The 26,047-nt window shown below is 36.2% G+C and overlaps 1 protein-coding gene across 3 annotated transcripts in view; it reads right to left on the reverse strand.

Moving 5' to 3' along the window:
- Positions 1-26,047, reverse strand: part of C14H8orf34 (chromosome 14 C8orf34 homolog) — a 278,124-nt gene that overhangs the window by 144,154 nt on the left and 107,923 nt on the right. Inside the window, exons 6-7 of one of the 3 annotated variants that reach the window (XM_086336644.1) lie at positions 13,884-14,056; positions 7,448-7,614 (exon numbers count right to left, since the gene is read on the reverse strand). In XM_086336644.1, the coding sequence (XP_086192770.1) occupies positions 7,448-7,614; positions 13,884-14,056 (340 nt within the window). Of the gene's footprint in view, positions 1-6,684; positions 7,615-13,883; positions 14,057-26,047 lie in introns of those variants that run through there. The other 2 variants (XM_086336646.1, XM_086336645.1) reach the window with 2 other exon arrangements.

Consider the following 26,047-nt stretch of genomic DNA (forward strand, 5'->3'; position numbering starts at 1 on the left):
AGTCACATCTAATGAAAGCAAGGTAAGAATCCTAAATAAAGATTTAATATAAGATAGAAACTCATCAGAACCATGTTCTCAGGTCTATGCTAGAATTCCTAACATGTAACTTTTGGGAGCTTCAAAATCACTGCAGATGATGACTGAAGCCATGAAATTAAAAGACTCTTGCTCCTTGGAAGAAAAACTATGACCAACCTAGACAGCATATTAAAAAACAGAGACATTACTTTGCCGACAAAGGTCCATCTATTCAAAGCTATGGTTTTTTCAGTAGTAATGTATGGATGTGAGAGTTGGACTACAAAGAAAGCTGAGCACCGAAGAATTGACGCTTTTGAACTGTGGTGTTGGAGAAGACTCGTGAGAGTCCCTTGGACTGCAAGGAGATCAAACTAATCAATCCTAAAGGAAATCAGTCCTGAATATTCACTGGCAGGATTGATGCTGAAGCTGAAACTCCAATACTTTGGCTACCTGATGTAAAGAGCTGACTCATTAGAAAAGACCCTGATGCTGGGAAAGATTGAAGGCAGGAGGAGAAGGGGACGATAGAGGATGAGATGGTTGGATGGCATCACCGACTCAATGAACATGAGTTTGAGCAAGCTCCAGGAGTTGGTGATAGACAGGGAAGCCTGGCGTGCTGCAGTCCATGGGGTTGCAAAGAGTTGGACAGGACTGAGCAACTGAACCTAACTGAACAAAGTGCTCCTCTAAATAAGATATCAGGAAGAAAGAGATAATAAGGTAATACAAACTGCATCACCCAGAGCTTTTTAGCAAGAGTTTTCCTTATCTCCAGGAAACAGTTCAAAAAGAATTTGGTTAACTCAGAGACCTCTATTCCATGTACTTTCTGTTGTAAAAGTTAGACTTTCTAATATTTTATTCCTCTTGCTTCAGGATATATCACATCAAACAAAAGAGTGTGTTGACCATATGGGCTTCCCTGGGTGTTCAGACAGTAAAGAATCCACCTACAATGCAGAAGACTGGGGTTCAATCCCTCGGTCTGGAAGATCCCCTGGACAAGGAAATGGCAACCCACTCCAGTATTTTTTCCGGGGAAATCTCATGGACAGAGAAGCTCGGTGGGCTACAGTCCATGGTGTCGCAAAATGTCAGACATGACTGAGTGACTAACACTTTGACTTCACATACTAAGATTAGGGTTCCTCACTATATGTTCTAAACAACACCTGTAATAGAATCTCTTGCAAGATGGGAGGAAGGGCAATTATGTTGAAAAACGTTGCTTCATGGGCTGTATCCAAATCTAATGAAACAAAAATTGGGGATAAAGGCCACATGAGTTGGCATTTAATAAGCTTCTCAAATGATTTTTAAGCAAAACAAGTCTTAAGAATCATCCCTGAAGAGTTGACAGTTTATGAAACATATCTGCATTTGTGCAAATTTGAACTCCCAGGAATGTGCAGAGTCACTGTCAGTGGAAACGTTAACAAACCTATGAATGAATTAATGGACTAATTGAGAGCTAAAGCAAAGAGCTACAGAATATTTGATTTCTATGTAGATGCCAATATTCACTAGATTCACTCTTCTTTCACAGCCTAAAGAGGTCAGTGTTAGTTGCTCAGTCGTGTCCGATTCCCTGCAACCCCACAGACTGCAGCCTGTCAGGTTCCTCTGTCCATGGAATTTTCCAGGCAAGAATACTGGAATGGGTTGCCATTTCCACAGAGGACACAATATTCTTAGTGCAGTTTATTAATATGTACTAGCACTGTTCACATACCAGATGTGTGATAGTTGCTGAATGGAAGAATGTGTTTCAGTGGATTTTCTCAAATGTTTTCACTATAATCCAGAAAGACAAGGACTGTGCTATTAACCCCACTCAGGTTACACTTTAAACCAAGCTCACTTGGCATGTGTGCAGGCAATGATGGTACAAAGCAAGATGAAGTCAGAATTCAGAAAGACAGGACAAACTCTACAGCAGAAGTAGTTCATGGAATTTCTTTTATAATATATTCCATGGCTTAACAGGAGGAAATCTTTACTATTCAGCATGTGAAAAAGATTTTCACACATCTGTGTACATGCATCTTGGCTCTTCAATTGTACTAATTAATTTAGTGAACACTTAAAAATATATGTGCCAATTTTCTATAATGTTTGGTTAATATTGCCAGTGTAATTACTGGAATTTTTGAGACTATCTAATATTTTTAAATGAGAGCTACTTAAATTGAGAGGTATGGAAGGTATTTTATTCAGTATGTTCTAAATTTAGAGTACTAACTTCAGAGGTGCTCAAAATTGCTATGTCTTAACATCCACTAATTTGGATATTTTAATCTCAAATATGTACTAATTCTGTTTTAAGTTACTTTTGTATATGCTGAATGAATTTCTAAACCATATTTAAAGCAATCTTGTAAACAGTATTAAAGGATCCATAAATATAATTTTGTAAAGTCCTGAGACTTTTTAAAAGAAAAATTTCTACAAAGAATATCATTTTAAAATTATGTTTTCTGACATCCTGATGTTCCCAAAAATCAATAAGCAAAAGAAATGAAGTTTTAAAGAATGTCGCTTTGTGATTTAGACCATATTATATGCTTTAGATTATTAAAATACAGGTATAGAGATAGGTAGACATATTTTTTTTTAAACATTTAAAGGCCCTCTCCATTTTTTTCTTTAACATCTATGAGTGACAGTATCCATTTCTCATTAGTTGAAATGCATGTTTTTATTCTGCAAATATGAATGGTCTGTTTTAAGAAGCATCCAATTAAAAAAAAATAAATTGTCAAACTTTTGACAAATAAGTCCTTTCAGAAAATTAAGTTTATATTTTACATAATTTGGCAAGATACTGCCAACTGAGTTTTAGAAATTCCATTACTATATTCTGCAAAGAATACCAGAATAATTATACTTGGTTTTAATTATTAAATTTATAATAAATAAAATATATTTGCAATCACCTTGTTTTCAGTAAAACAGTTTTAATTTTGATATGATTATATATAAGCTAAAACTAGGAACTATAAAGCATGACTAAAGCTGTTTCTCTTTTATAGCCTCTCTGGAAAGTGATTTTTAGATATTTGTCTCAGCATCAATTCAGTGAAAAATCTAAGAGAAAGCTTTTTAAAGTAATACCATACTAAAATGTGCAAAAAAGTAGCTTTCAAAAAGTTCTGATGACATTTAAAATGAGGATAAATTATATACAGAATAATCAAACACATAACTGCAATGAAAGTCCCATCAAAAATAAAATGAAAATTCCATGTAATATAATGAAAATAGACTTACATTTACAAGCTGAAATATCTTTTAAACTAATGAGGTTCCTCAAATCTTCTATGCAAGTGAATGGAGTAAAATATACAGGTATTTGTTTTACCACTTTTGAAAAGTCATTCAATTTAATAACTCTAAAAATAATGTGAATATTCTTCCTCATTCTATTCATTGTGATCAATTCTAGCATAATTATTGAAATATTTGACAACATCTTATATTTGAAGTTGAAAACTACTTAATTTGAGATGAATTGGCAGATATCTTATTCAACCTTTTCTGTAATTACAGCACCAACTTCAGAGGTGCTTAAAATTGTTGTATCTTAAAATTTCACAAGTTTGGATATTTTATTCTCTGCTATATATTGATTCCAGGCTTTCCAGGTGGCATAGTGGTAAAGAATCCATCTGCCAATGCAGGAAACACAAGAGACATGAGTTTGGTCTCTGGGTCGGAAAGATCTCTTGAAGGAGGTAATGGCAACCCACTCCAGTATTCTTGCTGAGAAAACCCCAAGGACAGAGGAGTCTAGTGGGCTACAGAGCATAGGGTGGCAAAGAGTCGGACACAGCTGAGCACACACACATGTATATCTTAATTCCATACTAAAAGCTACTTTTATATCATGAGTTTTTAAATAGCATTTTAAGTAATTATAGAAAATAATCTACTTAAAATTATAAATACTGTATTATAATATTTTCACTTGTCTAGTACACTTAGAAAAGAAATTCACAAATACACAACTGTGAAGAATTAAATATTAGCATATATTAATAATACTAGATTCCTGAACAAACAAAACAAGGACCGATAATTTTACTCTTAATAAGTTCTACTAATTCAATTAAAAGTTTTTTTTCCCTTCAAATCAACAAGTTTTTACTTAGGAATAATCTTCTCTTATATTAACGTTAACTAATAATTATGTTTTTTACTTATTTATCACTGCACAAAGTGTATAGACTGCTTCCCATGCATAATAAATAAAACTTTCAGCCAATTACAGTATAGTTAACAATCACAAGTTAAACCTTTAAAACACATAAGCTATTGTAAATTCATTCTAAACAATGTTGTAGATTCAAAAAGATATTTTAAATACCAGATGTCTCTGTTGCAGTTTACAATGATTTCACATGCTAAAATTCGATTTCAAATAAGTTCAAGAACTTGGTATTTATATTTCCCTCAAATATGTACAATCACTTCACTTATGTTTTTCTAGAATCAGAGTTTCAAAATGATTATCTCAAAATTCTTTAATAATAAACAACAAGATGCAAATCTAATATTAAAAGGACTAAGAAGATAGATACTATAGAGTTTCTAAATTGATTAAGGAATGTTGCATCAATTGATTGATGTAGGATTTAAAATCCAATGGAATGCACAAACCTACTGAAGATGCAGTTCTTAAAATTGAGTAACTTAATAACCATTTTATTTCATACCTGTACTTCACATATTCCTCTACTACTATATCATGGCTGAAAAATTCTTAGCTCCTTCGCTAACTGAAATTATTCATGGACATCTGTTTGATTTCATGTAAGAGATGAGCCATTCACTACATTAGTTAAAGGCATAACTAACATTATAAGTCACGAACTTACATATACTACTTTGGAAAAAAACTTTGAGTCTACATTTTAAATAAATATTTCTAAATAATAGAATAATATTAATGAGTAGAAATATTAGGGCCTTAGAGACAAATATATTTCATATTCAAAGAACATTTTACTTAGAGTTTTCTGTATTATGACCTTTGTTCACTGAGACAGCTAGGCAACAGGGTTGTATATGGCATCATTTTAGGGGACATCCAAGTGTGCCTGGAATATTCTATATTATCGCAGAGAAATCTCATAACCTAGAGACAAGCGTTAGTAAACCACCATCTGCCTGTGCTGACATATGCAGACTTCAGAAGGAGAAAAGTCCAAACCTCCAACTACTTCATTTTTAAATTTGTTCAGACCACAGGCTGAAGTGTCTATTTAAAACAAAACAAAACTGAGACCCAGCTATTAATTGCTCACATTAGGAAGTCTCCAAAACCCAGTCCTTTGGTCTTCATCTTGGGAGACTAGAAACTTCAGAACAGCAGAGCTGAGATATAGGGATGCCAATACTGAGTGGACGCCTGAGTCTCCTTAAAGAATCCCTTGGTGTTACTGAAACAAGATGAGTTCCTAAGCCACCGCAGTATTCTTAGCCTGGGAAATCCCCTGTACAGAGGAGCCTGGTGGGCCTCAGGGCATGGGGTTGCAAAGAGTCAGACACTACTGAGCAACTGAACAACAGCAACCATTCTGATAAGACATTCCTGAGGCTCTCAGGAATCTCAAGGCGATTTAGAGAATGCCTGGATTTCTTCAAAAGATACTCTCTGCAAGATAAGGTAAAACTGCCTTCATATGGGTATCAACTGACCATGAGCTGTCATTTAAAGGAAAGGGATAAGACAGAAGGATATCTGTACAACCGATTATCCACGTACCGATACATCAACACTGATGTCACACAGGCCACATCCATGAACAGTCACTATTGCAGACTCGCCCCCTTCACTGCTACTGATGAGGGCAGAGGAACAACATATAGGCAGTGTCATGGAGCACAACAAGAATCCATTCCTGCATCAGCAAAGCTGCAAGGGTCAGGACCACACTCTGCCTGCCAAACTCCATCCACCTATCCTCCGGGACTTAGCAGAGGAACAAGTCTCTCTAGAAAGCATTCCTTGATCACTGGCCCCTACTTCCACAATGGATGCTATTCCTGTGTACGACTCTGTGTTTAACCAAATTAGCACCTGTAATGAAAACTGAGTGATGTATTTGTACTTTCATTTTGAAAACTGGAACATACACAGAAACCACCATTATTTTTACATCCCCAGGACTAAGCCCAGTGCCTAGCGTTCAGTAAACGTTTGCTGAATGGAAGTTGGATGAAGGCACAGGCACCGCATCTGGCACATCTGGTGGGAGATGAGATCCCTTACAAAATACAACAAAACTTAACAGTTCTTTAAAAAAAAAAAAAAAAAAGATGGACAGCATGAAGCGAAAATGCCATGACACAGTCTTCTCAATTTTGGAATTAATGCAGTTATTATAACATCAGAGATCAGTGAACCTGCCATCACTAACTAAATAACACTTTGTAAGCCTATCCTTGGAGACCTATATCATTTATTATAATAATATATTTTACTGCCATAAACACTTAAAACCCAGGAAGCTAGTTTAGAAAAAAATCTTTAAAAAAATCTGTGTATTTCTGGGGGTCCTTTTTCTATACGTAAAACTTATTTGAAAAATTCAAATGATTTTTATCATTTTTTCATTTCCTAGTATAATGTTACAAAATATTTGAAAGTTGTCCTAATTATTTAGAATATAATAGATAACATCACTGAAATAAAAACTCTGTTTTATATGTGGATCATTCACTCTGAAATAAAATTTCATTTCTTTCTTTGAAAATACGGTTTTACAAAAGGAATTTCAATTAAAAAACAAACTACTATGCAGAGATTTCTGATGAAACAAAAATAGACATCTACTTCATTAAAAGATACAAAAGGACTTCCTATATATACAACATCAATAAGGTTTCCATAAAAGTAATAAGACTATAAAAACACTGAAATCTCTGAAAACTTTCCTGTCATTTATGGAAGACATACAAACATTAATTTACTATCTGCCCCTTTAAGTTTAACTTGCTTTTTCTAAAATATCTTTGAAACAATAGTGAGACAGCTTGGAATGAACTCTGAAATAGGTACTCTGGATATATTGTATAGACAAAAGATGTGACCAAGGCAGTAATAATCAGAGAATAAAACAGACAGACCTGAATTTGTATCACAATTGCACAGAGAATAAAGACTGATTAAGCAGGGAGAAGGTAAGTACTGCCTATACAAAGCACAAAATATAGTCTGATAAATATTTTACATGCTGAGTTGATTTCAACTTAATTCTCACATGCAACTCCATGAAAGTCTAATGAAAAGTGTGTGTTAAATGGTTTCTTTCCCCTATGACAAAACCACTCAAAACCTTTAAAATCTCTAAACCACTACACACTTTTACAATGCCAGAGAAGAAAAAGAGAAATTATTAATTTTTAAAATTACCCAGCAATTCCATTGCATCATCTTCATTATCAATATCTTCTTCTGTTACAGATGGGGTGGGACTATGGACAGACTCAAAAGAATCTTGAGAAAGCATGGCTGCCAGAAGTTTCTTGTGCTGCTGTTGCTGCTGTTTTAGTCCTTTAGTCTTGAGCTCCACCTTTAAGCTGAAGAAATAGTTCAATGTGAATTTTCAATGATGATGACATTATCAGTTAGCTGTGGTAACTAATTAAAAACTACAAACAAATTTTCACTAGATTATTTTGCTTTGCAAATCTATGCATCAGTTCAGTTCAGTTGCTCAGTCGTGTCCGACTCTTTGCGACCCCATGAATCGCAGCACGCCAGGCCTCCCTGTCCATCACCAACTCCCGGAGTTCACTGAGACTCAGGTCCATCGAATCGGTGATGCCATCCACCCATCTCATCCTCTGTCATACCCTTTTCCTCCTGCCCCCAATTCCTCCTAGCATCAGAGTCTTTTCCAATGAGTCAACTCTTCGCATGAGGTGGCCAAAGTACTGGAGTTTCAGCTTTAGCATATGTTAGCAAAATAATCTAGTGAAAATTTGTTTGTAGATTTTCTAATAAAAACTCTAAATGTATAATGACTATATATATTGTTGTTGTTGTTTAGTCAGTAAGTCATGTCCATTTTTTTGTGACCTCATGGACCACCAGGCTACCCTCTCCATGGAATTTTCCAGGCAAGAATACTGAAGTGGGTTGCTATTTCCTCCTCCAGGGCATCTTCCCAACCCAGGGATCAAACCTGTATCTCTTGTGTCTCCTGCACTGGCAGGCAGATTCTTTACCACTACTGCTGCTGCTACTAAGTCGCTTCAGTCGTGTCGGACTCTGTGCAACCCCAGAGACGGCAGCCCACCAGGCTCCCCTGTCCCTGGGATTCTCCAGGCAAGAACACTGGAGTGGGCTGCCATTTCCTTCTCCAATGCGTGAAACTCAAAAGTGAAAGTCAAGTTGCTCAGTCGTGTCCGACTCTTAGCAACCCCATGGACTGCAGCCTACCAGGCTCCTCCGTCCATGGGATTTTCCAAGCAAGAGTGCTTGAGTGGGGTGCCATTGCCTTCTCCGCTTTACCACTGAGCCATGTGGGAAAGCCCATTAATATACTTCAGGACTCCACTTTGCTTTGGTCTAACACAAGTTCTAAACAAGGATCACCTGGAAAAGGACAATTGAAAGTGGCCGACCCCTCTACCTCCTCCCACTGGATGGTCTGCCTTTTGATATCTGCTCTCCTCCTCCTGGCCCCACTCTTTCAGGGGGTCTGACCTTGCTCCCTTTTATTTCACATTCTGATTATGAACACAGGTTGGTAAGTGTTAGACTTTTCTCGCCCTGCGTGGTCTCTTTTGTAGGAAAACTGGATGATTCCTCTCTTGAGCTATCTGCTAAGCTTGTTTAGTTCACTACTGAAGCTTAGTTGGAAAATCTGTGCCTTTTGTCTTGACTCTTAATCAGAAATTAACAGGTTCTCTTTGCATTAAGGCCCAAGTTGTTGAAGAGATCACAAAAAGTTTCACCCTTAATTGCTGCATTTTGATTTATGCAAAAGAGCTCTTTTTTTTCTTTATATGTCTAAATGTGATATTTTTATAATTTATTTAGCAAGACATTAACTTCTTGCTATGTACCAGGTATTGTGGGCACTGAGCTGCAGAAATAAGACATATGTCCTTGCCATTCTCCTCACTTTAAAGCAAGTACTGCTTTTCCATAACATCTTATGGGAAAATCTGTACAAACTTTCTGGTCAACCCAATACTTGGAGTCTGCAGTTTTTGTTTCCATATTGGTCTCGACCAGTACCTAGCACATTACCTTGCGCTAATTAATGCTCAATAAATATTTAACAAATTCACACTTTCTTTTTGAATCTCATATTTTCTAATAAAATATGAATTAATTAAAGTAGATGTAATATGAGTCCTCCAACTTCAGAGATGTGAGAATCCAGGGAAATGGAAAGATAGGTAGTGACACGAAAGAAAAACGAACGAATAGACTGGAATGTGAATATTGAGGAACAAGCAGCAGATGACAAACTCCCATTCATCAGCTGACAATGACCGAGACCATTTCATGAACGGTGACGCAAGTGTTTTCTGTAGTCTCATTAAAATACATCATTTGGTCATGAAGATGGTGGTGCGCTACCAGAACGAGACACAGATTGACTCCAAAAAGCTGTCTAATAATGAGTCCATCTGAGTCTGAGTCCAAAGACAACTAGCAATGTGTTTCATAAAATGACTATTTGAATCAGGGTAAGTATTTCCTGACTAAATAAATGAATATATTCTTAAATAAATGACAGCAAAATTTTAATATATTAAAATTACCTCATCAACATTCTGAAATATATGATAGTTATATACTTTTTTGGTTTTAAAGAGAAATTTGTAAGTTATAAAGTATAATTTTTGTATGTTTTAGATATTTTTAAGATTTGTTTTTAAATTATTTTGGCAAAATCACTTTTGATTAATCAATATTCTTTATGCTAAAAATCTGCAAGGGAGAATATTTGAGAATAGCAAAGAAATTACTAAGTTTGATATGGTTTCTGCCACATGTATTATGTATTTTCTAACATGCCCACAACAGCCAAAATTAGACAATTTTATGATTATTTCTTTATTCTTGACTTCTTTTTTTTTAAAGTGCCCTCCATCCATTTTCTTCTTTCTTGTTCTGGTTTATTTTCCATCATACCTCTTATCACTACTTGAATTTATGGCATAAATTAATATATTTTCTTGTTTGTTGTTTCTTTCTAGCTGCCAGCAGAGGAGCTCTAAGAGGAGGGGAACATTTCTAGGGTTTGTTAACAGATATATCAGAAGCAATTATGAGCTTTAGTGAAAAGGAGCACTGCCTGTGGGAAGTGAATTTAGCTTTCAATATTTAATATATATTTCCAGGTCATAACATTTTCTATTCATTTTATGGCATACTTACATCTGATAACAATGCTCTCAATGAATAAAGTCAATTTACAAGATCTATAATATTTATTGATGTTATTCTTACTTTAATAACGTGGTTCATCTTAGAGGAGCTTCATTAGGCTTTCAAGGCTTGATAAGCCTATTTAAAAATTCAATTATAATTTAGCAAGTAATTTTAGGAAGTCTATTATCAGCTATTGAAAATTCTAATTAAGATGGTTCAAAATATAAGTATATAGGCTTATTAACTCAATTTTTATTTATATTTATATTATCAATGTGTGATTATTTTTAATAACTCTAAATGTGCAATGAATATATATGCTTCCCACTAAACACCTAGACAAGCCACAGCAACCAATGTCAGATGGTAGCACATGACAATCATAGAAAGCATGCCATCGTTCCCTAACACAGTCGCCTCTCTCTTATGACTCTTTCTTCTGTCTTCTTGTTCAGATGCTTTACTTTCTTAAACTCTCTGGACAATTAACAATTACATTGTCTTGTCTTATTTTATTAGTTTCTCTATATTGCCCTCATAATTGCCTTCATTTTCACCAGCACTTAACCTTTCAGATGACAGCTATGTATACTAAAGTTGTTTACCCTCTTCACACAATGCTGTATTTATAGAACCTAAGGAAAAAGTTCAGGCCAAGTGTATCATTTTTTAAAAGTTCCAGGAAAATATGGTGGGTAAGAGTCTATTCATAAGACTCTCAATGGTTTACTGCACAATTTATTTAATCCTGTCTAATCTAATGATGAAAAGTCCAGCCTATTTTGTCTGTATTTGTTCTGAATGAGAGGGAAAATTAGCGATGTACTAAAGATTGGGTATTGTAATAACAACCATTCAAATAAGACCTGAGCAATTAACAGGAGGGTAATCCATAATAGGAAAAAAGATAAAATGTTAAGATAGACTATGAACAACCCTTCATATAAATAACTTTTATTTATTAGATGTCTGCTCACAGTCTTCTGTGCCTCCTTTACTCACATAGCAGATGTCTACTGACAATGGCAATGTAGGAGGTCCAGTGGGGGAGAGAAAAACAGAAGTCATCCTTAAAAATTAAGTCTTCTCTTTCAGGAGTCTAGAATGTAATTAGTCTGCTGATTTTTAAGACTGTTATGTTATAAAACAAGGTTACTACTATTCAAGGGCAAAAGCTAATACTCTAGTAACAGACTCTTGAGTCACTATGAAATTGCTCCCCAATCTGTTTTTATTCATTCAAGTCAAATTTAGTGCTGTGTGAGCTCCTGGCATAAATTCAGAAATCTTCGTTTTGTATTAGATGATGGAATATAGTTTCTAACCCATAACTTTATTGCTACTCTTTAAATTTAGTTCAGAAAGTACGCCTTCTTTTTTCTCTAATGGGGCATCTGAGCAGGATTTTCACCACTTCCTTCATTTCAAAGGTAATATATGAACTCATTATTTAAAGATAGAGGTAATATAGCAACTCATTATTTAAAGATAGAGCAAAATAAAAGTGAAAACAAGCTTTCAAAACAAATATTTGAGCGAGAGCTCCATGGACTGAGTTTTCTGGGTAGTGGATATTAGTAGGATTGGAAGAGAAAGTCTCCTTTATTGGATATTCAAGAGGAAATAAAAGCTCACTGAAGCTAGGAAGAAAATAGAAGGGCTAACATTTGCAGTAAATAGCTCCTATTTATTATTATGACTAAATGAAAGCACAATGAAAATTGACATTTCTCTATTTTATATTTAAGAACTAAAGATCTAGCAATGAATAAAGATAAAGGTCTAGTGTGTTTCATATGTCTAGTGTTAAAAATAAAATTACCCTCATTGACAGGTGAAATTGATCTGACATTTCACGAAAGAAGGTAAATGGATTTTTAGAAATGGTTTTCTTCTCCTTATACAGTACACTTCAACTATTTAAATAATTTAAAAGTTATTTCTCATGGAAACAGAATCAATTTTCTATATGCCTGAAGCACATTAAATGAGTATTCTGAATTTCCTTCCCTCTAACCAAGTGATAAGTTAAAGAAAAAAAACCCTGAAAGCTATTACATTGTAGAAAATACAATTTTCTCCTTGAGAAAGAACGGTTATTGGTTGCTGCTAAATTTAATGTAGGAAACACAAAGTTACTGTGGCTATGCCATGCACAGGAAAAACTCTTCTGTGGCGCTCAGCTAGCAACACTCACAGAAAGTTTAAGTTACCGTCACATTTCAGTCCATGAGCATTTTTCCTCAATCTTGTGTAAGCCATGCCTTGATAATGCCTTTTCACTCCAACTTCCTCATAGAAGTTTTCATCTACATTTCAAATTTTACTCACTGCAGTTAGTACTACAAGAAATAGTTATACTGAATATACTTTTTCTAAAAAATATTATCTAGACTTTTCAAAATCATCTGACTTCTAGTAGTATATAGAGGGGGCTTCTCAGTAGTAAAAAACTGCTTTCCAATGCAGGAGACATAAAGAGATGCAACTTTGATGGCTGGGCCAGAAAGATCCCCCGGAGAAAGAAATGGCAACCCACTCCAGTATTCTTGCCTGGAGAATCCCATGGACAGAGGGCTATAGTCCAGAGCATCTCAGAGTCAGACACATTGAAGCAACTTAGCACACATGAGCGCCTGTACATGGAAATTTAGGGCAAATCTTCTGAAACCATTTTGAGCATCATAGGATTGAGTGAAATAAATCAGGGACTTCCAAATTCACAAATTATAATAGTTTCAAAATCATTTCAAAAGTTAAACTGTAGAGAATGTAAATAATTATATTCAATCATAGTTATCAACTCTAAACTCAAATGGTTCTAAACCAAGGTTTCTCTATACATATTCCATCTAATTCTACCTTGTATAGTCTTTCATACTTGGGTTCAATCCCAGGGTCAGGAAGATCCCCTGGAGAAGGAAATGGCCACCCACTCCAGTATTCTTACCTGGAAAATACCATGGACAGAAGAGCCTGGTGGGCTACAGTCCATGGGGTAGCAAGAGTTGGACACGACTTAGCAACTAAACCACCACAGACTAACATATATTTAATAGTTTTCTTCTTGCTGAATAACTAGATCTCTCTGGTAAATCAGAAGTCTTCCCTCTCCAATCTTAAGCCTCACCCTAATTAATAATAAGCCAGTCTTGTCCAATATTACAGTAGGTCTTGACCGACAGTTTATGTCCTTGTAATTATTTTTCTATTTGGTTTTGGTAGCAAAGAAATGATAAGCTTGCTAGATGTAAAGCAAAAAATCAAAACCAAATCTAAAAGCAAATCTGAGAAAACTCTAATTTTAAAAGATATAAATTAATTTTTATCTTATATGTGATATAATATTCTATATAAAATTGCTAAGAGTTATCTCATCAAAATCATGCATGTGATTTCCCTTTTGTCTGAAATGATGAAAGTGTTTAGGATCTTAGAAGACATCTCATCTCACCTTCCTGCAGGGCTAGAGCTACTGTCTTCATTTTCCCATTGTTCATTTTTACTTCTGGGAATTGGGGGCTGTAGCATTTCAGCGGCCAGTGGGTCAGCATCATTCTCTTCTCGACCAATCCATTCTCCAATCACACGAGGTCTCAGAAGAGAAGAACTAAATGCCATAGTTTCCTGAAGAGAAGAAAAGAATTTCTGTGCCTTAGATAACATATTGCCATGAAAAGGGCAATAGGGAAATATTCTTGTCTAGATTTTAAACTGCTTCCTCAAATCAAAATGTTCCTTTTGTTTCCTTTCTTTCTGAATTGACATAGTTCTTTCCATCTCTACAGATGACTTCCTCTATAGGATTGGTGCCCACTCATGAAGGCCGTTTTGGTAAAGGATCCAGGAATGAAATCTTAAATTTGGATTTCTTAGGCTGTGTTTTGTTCTCAAGATGGAAGAGGGGAGGATTAGCATTTGCAACACAAGGAGGAGTGTATGGGAAGGCCCACATAGTGAAAGAGCTTGGTGTGGATAGAAAATGATACATAATTTCTCAAATGTGGAAGAAATTGAGGTGGAGTCAGAGAACAAAGCCCAGGAGAGATAGGGTTAGGAGGATACATTGCCTCCAACTGCAAAGCATTTTGGACTTCTAGAAATCCAGGGGCTTCCTTGGTGGCTCAGATGGTAAAGAATCTGCCTGCAATGCAGGCGGCCCAGGTTCAATCCCTGGGTTGGGAAGATCCCTTGGAAAAGGAAATGGCAACCCACTCCAGTATTCTTGCCTGGAGAATCTCATGAACAGAGGAGCCTGGTGGGCTACAGTTCATAGGGTCGCAGAGTCAGCCACGACTGAGCGACTAACACTTAGAGAAATCCAGTAGAGGTTGAAGCAGAGCAGTATCAATGACAGGCATGCTATGCTAATTTTAAAAAATGCTAACGTGATCTTTTTTCATAAACTAGGATATGATGTGACTCTTAAAATGATATTTTAAATATTTACATCGTTTAATACTTTAAAATGAATACCAAAGACATACAACTGCTAGGGATACCTCAGTATAGAAACAAAGTAGATTAAAAAGCAATACCTATTGTAAGATCTAATTTTTGTTTAAAAAATTCATATGGGTATATCTTCATGTGCCAGTTTCAGCCTACCAATAACTAACGCTGTTATTGAACCAGCCCTTGTGGTTCTAAGTGCAAGACACTCTTCAGCAATAATCACCAGGCAACTTGAAAAAATAAAGGTTTATAATTTACAGAAGCATCTTTGTGTGGCTTTAGGAAGCATCACTAATAACAAAGCTAGTGGAGGTGATGGAATTCCAGTTGAGCTATTTCAAATCCTAAAAAAATGATGCTGTGAAAGTGCTGCACTCAATATGCCAGCAAATCTGGAAAACCCAGCAGTGGCCACAGGACTGGAAAAGGTCAGTTTTCACTCCAATCCCAAAGAAGGCCAATGCCAAAGAACATTCAAACTACCACACGACTGATTGCATTCATCTCACACGCTAGCAAAGGAATGCTCAAAATTCTCCAAGCCAGGCTTCTACAGTATGTGAACCATGAACTTCCAGATGTTCAAGCTGGATTTAGAAAAGGCAGAAGAACCAGAGATCAAATTGCCAACATCCATTGCATCATAGAAAAAGAAAGAGAGTTCCAGAAAAACATCTACTTGTGTTTTATTGACTACACCAAAGCCTTTGACTGTGTAGAACACAAAAAACTGTAGGAAATTCTTCAAGAGATGGAATACCAGATCATCTTACCTGCCTCCTGAGAAATCTGTATGCAGGTCAAGAAACAATAGTTAGAACCAGACATGGAACAATAGACGGTTCCAACTGTGAAAGGAGTATGAACAGGCTGTACATTGTCACACTGCTTATTAAACTTTTATATGCAGAGTACATTATGTGAAATGCTGGGCTGGATGAAGCACAAGCTGGAATCAAGATTGCTGGGAGAAATATCAACAACCTCAGATATGCAGAGGACACCACCCTTATGGCAGAAAGTGAAGAAGAACTAAAGAGCTTCTTGATGAAAGTGAAAGAGGAGCGTGAAAAAAAAAGTGGCTTAAACTCAACATTCCATGTCATCTGGTCCCATTACTTCATGGCAAATAGATGAGGAAACAATGGAAACAGTGACAGACTTTATTTTTGGCGGCTCCAAAATCCCTGCAGATGGTGACTGTAGCCATGAAATTAAAAGACACTTGCTCCTTGGGAGAAAAGCTATGACGAACCTAGACAGCATATTAAAAAGCAGAGACATTACTTTGCCGACAAATGTCTGTCTAGTCAAAGCTATGGTTTTTCCAGTGGTCATGTATGGATGTGAGAGTTGGACTATAAAGAAAGCTGAGCACCAAAGAATTGATGCTTTTGAACTGCAGTGTTGGAGAAGACTCTTTGAGAATCCCCTAGATTGCAAGGAGATCCAACCAGTCCATCCTAAAGGAAGTCAGTCCTGAATATTCATTGGCAGGATTGATGCTGAAGCAGAAGCTACAATACTTTGGCCAGCTGATGCAAAGAACTGACTCACTGGAAAAGACTCCAGTGCTGGGAAAGACTGAAGGCAGGAGGAGAAGGGGACGACAGAGGATGAGATGGTTGGGTGGCATCACAGACTCGACAGACATGAGTTTGAGCAAGTTCCAAGAGTTTGTGATGGACAGGGAAGCCTGGCATGCTGCAGTCCATGGGATCACAAAGAGTAGGACACGACTGAGCGACTGAACTGAATTGATGACTTACAGCATCTTGAATTACACAGTACATCTGGTACCACACAGAGGAAGAGTGAAAGAGAGCAAGCATGGGCCTGAGTTTCTGCTTTTACTGGGGTTAAAGGTGGGGACTATGGGTTTTTATGGGCTCATTCTTCCCTGGCAAATTTAAAAGAGAGAGTAGAAATGTAAAGTGGGAAGAGAAAAACTAAGTGGCCAATTGAAAAAAAAATGAATCATCAGATTATTAAAATCAACTAACACCTCTAAAACAAAGGAGCTACAAGTTGGGGGTGGGACCTGGATCTCTGAAATATGTTTATTAGTGAGAGCTACCAATGAAGTAAGCATCCTTGGCAGCTCAGTCAGTAAAGAATCTGCCTGCAATTCAGGAGACCTGGGTTTAATCCCTCGGTTGAGAGGATCCCCTGGAGAAAGAAATGACAACCAACCACAGTATTCTTGCCTGGGAAACTCCATGGACACCACCTTTGAGGTAGATGCCTCAGCAATCAAAGCTTAAAGTCAGGCACTTTCAATAAAAAAACGACAATCAAAACCTCTCAGGGTTTCTACTATAAACCATCAATGCATCATTCATAGACTAACTCCTTCATTTATCCATTCTTTTATATTTATTATGATTCACTATGGGCCAGACACTACTTGATTTACTGGAAAACACAATGGTAACACCAGAATTTAATGGTTTTATCTGAATGGAGGGACTACAGGTAATTCTTAATTCTTCTTTTGGCATTTGCATGTCTTTTCAATATTCTATGATAAATATGTACTTATAATTATATTTTATAAAATACCTTAATCTGAGAAATAGGCTTATAATTTGCAATACTACAAGAGTCTTGAACAATTCCTTAAAATTTAGATTTGATCAACTGAATCTTTACAATTCCCCCAAATATTATACAAATACAATATTAAAATATATACAATGTAGTATGTATTAATATACCAATACACACCAAAAATAACATGTGAAATATGATTTAGACATACTTAGTGAACATTTATCCAAGTGATAATAAGTGACAAAATAGTTAGATATCCTGATACTGAGTCCCCAACCTTCATGAAAATGTAGCAAATAATTTTTAGTGTTTGCATAACATAGCAACTGATCTGATATCCTTCTGTATTTATATTCCCAAAGCTAGGAAATCAAAGCTGTCAGCTGTGAAATCATGCAATCAAATTAATGACTTGCGATTACTGAAAAGGCATATTTATCTGCCACAATTTAATATTATTTGAAGTATAAGAATGTAAATTAACAGTAATACTATTATATGTTAAGCCTGTATTTGCAGATTAAGGAAAGACGTTTTAGGAAGAAAAAAAATCCATAAACATATTTACAGCTTCAGAATCAGTTTTGGCCTGTGCAATTTTGAAATGTTAACTTACTCTCTGAATCAAATACCCAGGAAACACAAAAATTATTTGAGGTAGTTAGCAAAGGCATTAGCCTGAAGAAAAAGGACTGAGACTATTCAAGAAATAATAAATAGCCCTTTAGCAACTCCATTTTTTCTACATAAAGTCAGAAAGTTGAAGAAGTTACTCAAAGGAATCCTTTCCAATGCTTTCTTCAGAAGTAGCCAAAAGGTTAAAATAGAAAGAAAGAAAGAAACGTTCAGATGGTGAAGCCACAAGATATGGAAAACAATGGATGGGGACTCCCAGGGAATAGAACCAGGGCCCAATTAAGGAACACCTCCCAACACCTTGCACAGAAAGACCTGATAACATCTGTCCAGCAGGATTTGCGAGCTGCTAGAAACAGAGGAAACAGTGTCAGACTTTATTTTTCTGGGCTCCAAAATCACTGCAGATGGTGACTGCATCCATGAAATTAAAAGACGCTTACTTCTTGGAAGGAAAGTTATGACCAATCTAGATAGCATATTAAAAAGCAGAGACATTACTTTGTCAACAAAGGTCCGTCTAGTCAAGGCTATGGTTTTTCCAGTGGTCATGTATGGATGTGAGAGGTGGTCTGTTGAAGAAAGCTGAGCGCTGAAGAATTGATGCTTTTGAACTGTGGTGTTTGAGAAGACTCTTGAGAGTCCCTTGGACGGCAAGGAGATCCAACCAGTTCATCCTAAAGGAGATCAGTCCTGGGTGTTCATTGGAAGGACTGAGGCTAAAGCTAAAACTCCAATACTTTGGCCACGTCATGTGAAGAGTTGACTCATTGGAAAAGACCCTGATGCTGGGAGGGATTGGGGGCAGGAGGAAAAGGGGACGACAGAGGATGAGATGGCTGGATGGCATCACTGACTCGATGGACATGAGTTTGAGTGAACTCCAGGAGTTGCCGATGGACAGGGAGGCCTGGCATGCTGTGATTCATAGGGTAGCAAAGAGTCGGACATGCTGAGCGACTGAACTGAACTGACGAACCACTCACTTCTATAAACCTCTCATTATTTCTATTTTCTAACAGAAAGTATTCAGTGTGGTTATCCCAAATTAATCTCATCACTTAATCGAAAAGAAGAAACAAAACTATTATCATTCACATATATTTTTTATATAGAAAAATCAAGAGAATTCAGAAACAAGTTACAAATTAATGAGTTTAGCAAGTTTACTGAATTTAAGATAAAACTAGAAAAATAATTTTCATTCCTATATGCCAACAAGTTTTAAAATGTAACTTGTAAAACAGATACCATTTACAATCATAATCAAGAACACAAGGTACTTAGGAATCAATTTAACAAAAATCTGCCTGCTCTTTTTGAATATATTATATGACTTTTTCATAAAACACTACAATATTTAATTAAATGGAAACATGCCTTGTTCATAAGTAGAAAGACTCAAAAATGTAAAGATGTCAATTCTCTCATACTAATCTAAAATACAAAGCAACTCCAAACCCAATAGAGTAACAGATATAAGCAAATGGACCAAAGAGGAAAACTGAATGTCCAGAAACAAGGTACCAGAAGCATGCACATTTATGGACAAATGAACTTTTCAATAAATGGTTACAAGAAATTTATTATGCATATAGGGGAAAATATGTTCCAACTTCTTATAATATTAAAAAAAATTTCAAGTAGATTAAAGATAAAAAACAGAATCCTCAATAGAAAATAAAAAGTAATACTTTTATGATGTTAAGTAGAAAAGATTTCTTAAACAAAACATAAGTTAATGTTAAAAATGTCTGTTAACAGAAGCCACTATTTAAAAAGTGATGACAAGCCTAAAAATTTAAGAAGGTATTTGAGACACACAAGACCAACAAGAGTTGATGTCCAAAAATATATAATAAATTCACACAAATCTAAAGAAAAAAATAAGTGGGCAATAAAAATGAGCAAAAGAGAAAAGCAGGCATTCAATCTTACTGGAAATTAAGTATTACAAGCAATAACTGAATCCATGAGAAAAAACTTTCATTAAAATACTTGACGATAGCCAGTGTTGGCAAGGATCAGGAGCAAAATGTATTATAACAAACTGTTGTTTCTCTCAAAATCTCTTGAGAGAAATTCTGTATTACTAATAAAGTTAAAAATGCATGTGTCACTGTTAGTGGGAATGTAGATTGATACAGCCACTACAGAAAACAGTGTGGAGACTCCTTAAAAAACTAGGAATAAAACCACCATACGACCCAGAAACCCCACTCCTAGGCATATACCCCGAGGAAACCAAAAGTGAAAAAGACACATGTACCTCAAGGTTCACTGCAGCACTATTTACAATAGCTAGGACATAGAAGCAATCTAGATGTCCATAGACAGAGGAATGGATAAAGAAGCTGTGGTACATATATACAAAGGAATATTACTCAGCCATAAAAAGGAATGCATTTGAGTCATTTCTACTGAGGTGGATGAACCTGAAGCCTATTTTACAGAGTGAAGTAAGTCAGAAAGAGAAAGATAAAAATCATATACTAATGCATATATATGCATTAGGACTCTAGAAAGATGGTACTGATGAAATTATTTGCAGGGCAGCAAGGGAGAGAGACATAGAGAACAGACTTATAGACACGGAGCAGGGGCAGGAAGGAGAGGGTGAGATGTATGGAGAGAGTAACATGGAAACTTACATTACCATATGTAAAATAGATAGCCAATGGGAATTTGCTATATGACTCAGGGAACTCAAACGTGGGCTCTGTGACAATCTAGAGGTATGCAATGGGCAGGGAGATGGAAGGGAGAGTCAAGAGGGAGGGGACATATGTATACCTATGGCTGATTCACGTTGATGTTTGGCAGAAACCAACAAAATTCTGTAAAGCAATTATCCTTTAACAACACATTTTAAAAATGCATGTGTCATACTGCAAGATTAATTGAAGTTCAATTAGTTGTGTTTTTCCCTTTCAGTTCAGATATATTTTTATTCCTTAATTACAACATCTCCTGTCTCTCTCCTGATTCTCAACTGATCATGTTGCTTATCTCAGTGAGAAAATGAGAGCAATCAGCAGAGGATTTGTTCATTTTCTTATCACCAAACCCATCAGCTACTAACATTCTTGCCTTCACCTACAAAAGGTGAATTGTCATTTCTTCTCCAAGGTCTGGCATATATTAATAGAAAGTATTTGATATACATTTGTAGAGTGAATAAAAGAATGAGAAAATTAAGATAATGAATGATTCAATGTTTCAATAATGCATTACCAACATTGTTAGTCATTCAGATCAGATCTGATCAGATCAGTCACTCAGTCGTGTCCAACTCTTTGCGACCCCATGAATCGCAGCACGCCAGGCCACCCTGTCCATCACCAACTCCCGGAGTTCACTGAGACTCACGTCCATCGAGTCAGTGATGCCATCTAGCCATCTCATCCTCTGTCGTCCCCTTCTCCTCTTGCCCCCAATCCCTCCCAGCATCAGAGTCTTTTCCAATGAGTCAACTCTTTGCATGAGGTGGCCAAAGTACTGGAGTTTCAGCTTTAGCATCATTCCTTCCAAAGAAATCCCAGGGCTGATCTCCTTGCAGTCCAAGGGACTCTCAAGAGTCTTCTCCAACACCACAGTTCAAAAGCATCAATTCTTCAGTGCTCAGCCTTCTTCACAGTCCAACTCTCACATCCATACATGACCACAGGAAAAACCATAGCCTCGACTAGACGAACCTTTGTTGGCAAAGTAATGTCTCTGCTTTTGAATATGCTATCTAGGTTGGTCATAACTTTCCTTCCAAGGAGTAAGCGTCTTTAGGACAATGTAAATCAAAACCACAGTAAAATAATATTGATACTTTACATCAGAAGGATGGCTATAATTTAAGATAAACAACAAGTGTCAGCAAGAATATGGAGAAATTTGAACCTTAATACTTGCTGGCTGGAATGTAACGTGGTGCTGCCACTATGCGAAACAGTTTGATAATTCCTCAACAAGTTAAACACAGAGTGTTTTAGCATTTTCATTCCCTACATATACAAGAGAAATTTTAAAAACATATCCACACAAAACTTGTGCATGAATGTTCCTACAAACATCCTTCTTAATGGCTGACAAGCAGAACAACTCAAAGGTCCACAAATTGATGAATGAATAAACAAAACATGGTGTATCTATTGGGCTTCTCCCATGGCTCAGAGGTAAAGAATCCATCTGCAACAGAGGAGACCCAAGAGATTCAGGTTCAGTTCCTGGGTCAGGAAGATCCCCTTGGGGAGGACATGGCAACCCACTCCAGTGTTCCTGCCTGAAAAAATCCCATGGACAGAGGAGCCTGGCAGGCTACAATCCAAAGGGTCTCAAAGACTTGGACAGGACTAGTGACTGAGCACTCATAGTATATTTATACCACAAAATATTTTTCAGCAATAAAAAGAAGTACTGATATATGCCACACCATTAATGAAGCTTGAAAACATTATGCTAAATGATAGAAGATAGTGAAAAAAGATCACATATTTTATGACTGCATTTGTATGAAATTTCTAGTATGGCAAATTTAAAGAGACAGAAGGCAAATTAGTGGTTGTTTTAGGCTAAGGGATTAGGAGGAATGGGGAGTAGAGATGGGATTTCTTGGGATGATGAAAATGTTCTAAATTTAAGTTGTAGTAGTGGTCTGTCTGCCAATGCAGGAGATACAAGAGGCACAGGTTGGATCCCTGGGTCAGCAAGATCCCCTGGAGTATGAAACGGCAACCCACTCCAGTATTCTTTCCTGGAAAATCGCATGGACAGAGGAGCCTGGCGAGCTACAGTCCCTGGGGTTGCAAAAGAGTTGGACATGACTTACCAACTAAACGCCAACAACAAAATGGTTACACAACTCTTTGAATATACCAAAACCCACTAAACTATACATATTAAAGGGGAAGATTTTATGTGAATTTTCTCTCAATAAAGTTGTTCAAATAATGAATTAAACTCACTTTCAGATTTTTCTCTTAAAGTGGAGTACATGGTACATAGTGCAAGGGACAAGCATGGGTTTGGAATCAAACAGATGAAGAACCAGTACTAATTCTGAGACTTTCAGCAAATCACTTAATCATACTAGCTTCAGTCTCCTTATCGGTAAGCCAAGAAAAGCATAACCACTTCGTTAGACTGATACAAGAACTAGATTTAATAACATATCAAAAACACCAAGCATGCCTGCTAATGCTAACAGGCGCTGAATATTCTCTCCTCCTTTCCTTCACTATCTTCTGCACCCTCCTACCCATGATCTAAAAGTTTTACTCTCTATTATGGAATTTTTCACACTAATACAAAAGGAGAAGGAAGAGTAAAACAAACTCCTTTGTATTCACACACATTTTCCTCAATTATCAACTCACAAGGAAACTCACTTTATCCTCATCTCTACCCACATGCCTTCCACATCACCCCTTTTTTTGCTCAAATCACTTTGAAGAAAATTCCATTCACCAGACATCACATCATTTGTAAATAGTTCAGTATGTAATCTCTAAAAAGAGTGCTTTTTTGTAAACAAATACCATCATCATACCTAAATACAAAGTGAGAATGTTTTAATATCAAATATCTATTTAGCTATCAAATTTTCCTGATTATCTGTTTGTTTGCACAAATCCAACTCTAAGCAAGACTGACTGATCAACCATCTTTTATGTCTCTTTTAATCTCTCTATTCTCTTCCTCTGTCTCATTTTCTCTCTTGTAATTTTGTCATTGCTGTTACTGTTCAAAAACCTGAGTTGTTTGTCCTTTGAGTTTTCCACAGTCTAGATTTTCCCCTTTGCCTCCCTGTGATGTGGTTTAAAATGTTCCTGTGCCCTTTGTAATTTCTGTAAATTAGTAGTTAGTTCGGGATAAAGTTGTTTTGCTGTGGTTTTTGTTTTTGCCAATACTTCTTCAGAGAGAATGGTTAGTTTTATCTGGAGGTACATAAGACTGTCTTCTTTAATGATTTGGGCAGCATCGATAATTACTGCTTAGATCCATTAATTCAATAGGCATTGCCAACTGGTGACTGTCTAATTTTACAAATCCATAATCACTTATTGGCTGGAATACTTCTGTAGACAGAAACTTCCTGTCATCAAATATTAGGTTACTCTGAAGTACGATTTATATAAAAAGGAGGATGAAAAATCTAATTATTTTCCTTGACTTCTACCAGTTTTAAAAACAGTAACTTTCATTCCCTGTGCATATGCCTGAGTGCTCAGTTATATCCAACTCTTTGCGACCGTTTGAACTGTAGCCCTCCAGGCTCCTCTGTCCATGGGATTCTCCAGGCAAGAACACTGGAATGGGTTGCCATGCCCTGCTCCAGGGGATCTTCCGAACCCAGGGATCAAACCACGTCTCCTGCAGGTTTAACCTATTAAAGCCTGCTGGTTTACTTTATTAAACATTAATAATTTTTTGGATAAACGTATGCATCTTAAAGTATTAGGTATAATTCATTACACTGCAATTATTATTCTTATTCATGTTCAAATTTTCTCAACTCTTTCCAGTAGAAGACTTCTGAAGCTGGCTCCTGAGCTCTTCTGACACAACCCTAGTGATCTTTCATAGTTCTTGCCTTCTGGCATAAGGCATTTTAGGCTCATTTTGTAAATACCATCTGCTCTTGACCTAGACTCAACCATGATTCCAAGAGACTCTGATTCTTTTTAGTTGAAAATATATTTTAAGACTAGAATCTGCATACTTGGGGTACTCGCTGTTTTGGTGTTGGTAACAGTGGACAGATCTAAGAAATGTCTATGTTTTAAACTTAAATAATTCAGCCTTACAGAAAAGTTTAGAAAAAAGAAAGAATCCCTAGACCCTAGCCATGTTCACTACCTGTAGAGATTGTACTTTTGTGTTTAAAATTAAAAAAAATATATTATGAGTTCACAATGATAGTTTTCATTCAAAGCAGGATATAGGATTTTCACTTAAACTTATTGATCTTATATGTGTATTTTTTCCCCTATGCCAAATATTCTGGTTCTTAAGAATATCAACATAATTAATTCTTTGCTATATCACACAAAGCACACATAACAGCCTCTTTATAATAATACCAAAACTGCCACTAACAACACAGTCGTTAAAAACAGGTTAAGAGCTGATGTTGTTCCCTCTGTCCTTTGGGTGTATCCCACCAGAGAAAAATCAAATCACTAGTTTACAAAGACTTAGAGTAATTCACCTGAGTGTGTTTTGCCATACTGTTTGGGCTCAACTGTTAGAAATCACTGTTTTAAGAGTTAACTGTGTTTCCCAAAAATTATATATAAAATATTTAAATGGTTCCAAAGTCTCATACACACAAAGTTCGAAGAAGTCAAGATTCTATCCCTAACCTCTACTCTCTATCTGCGTCACTTTCATTTTCTCTTCCTTCCCCTCTCCCATTGGTAACGTTTAAAAAGTAATTGTGTGTGTGTGTGTGTGTGTGTGTGTGTGTGTGTGTGTTTTACAATATGGCAGGTTCTGCCATTGTTATTTTGGCTTTAATGTAAGTAAATACATATCCACAGTTCCATTACACTTACTTAGATAAATGGTAGCACACTATAAACACATTTATCCTTGCCTTTTTTTATTCAACAGTATATCCTGGGGATTGTTCTATGTATCTACAGAGATATTCTTTCATTTTTATAGCTGTACAGTACTCTATAGTAGACGTACTATAATTTATCCCTTACTCTTCTTTTAATGAACATTTAGGTATTTTAACTCTTTTTCTATTACAATAGCACAACAATGAATAGCCACGCACACTGGTCTTTCTATAGCTTTGCCAGTGTGTCCTTGGAATAGACTTCTAGAAGTAGGATCATTTGCTCAAACAACAACTGTGCATATACAGTTTTTTAGACACTGAAAACCTGAGCTTGAAGGATAGAAAACAGCTGGAAAAAGGGGAGGGATGACAATCAGCAAAAATGTAGAAATATATAAAATATATGATTTCAA

Source organism: Bos grunniens, chromosome 14, assembly GCF_055505025.1.
Source record: "Bos grunniens cultivar Pamir isolate PY7600 chromosome 14, Bosgru_T2T1.0, whole genome shotgun sequence".
In the NCBI taxonomy this organism is placed as follows: Eukaryota; Metazoa; Chordata; class Mammalia; order Artiodactyla; family Bovidae; genus Bos; species Bos grunniens.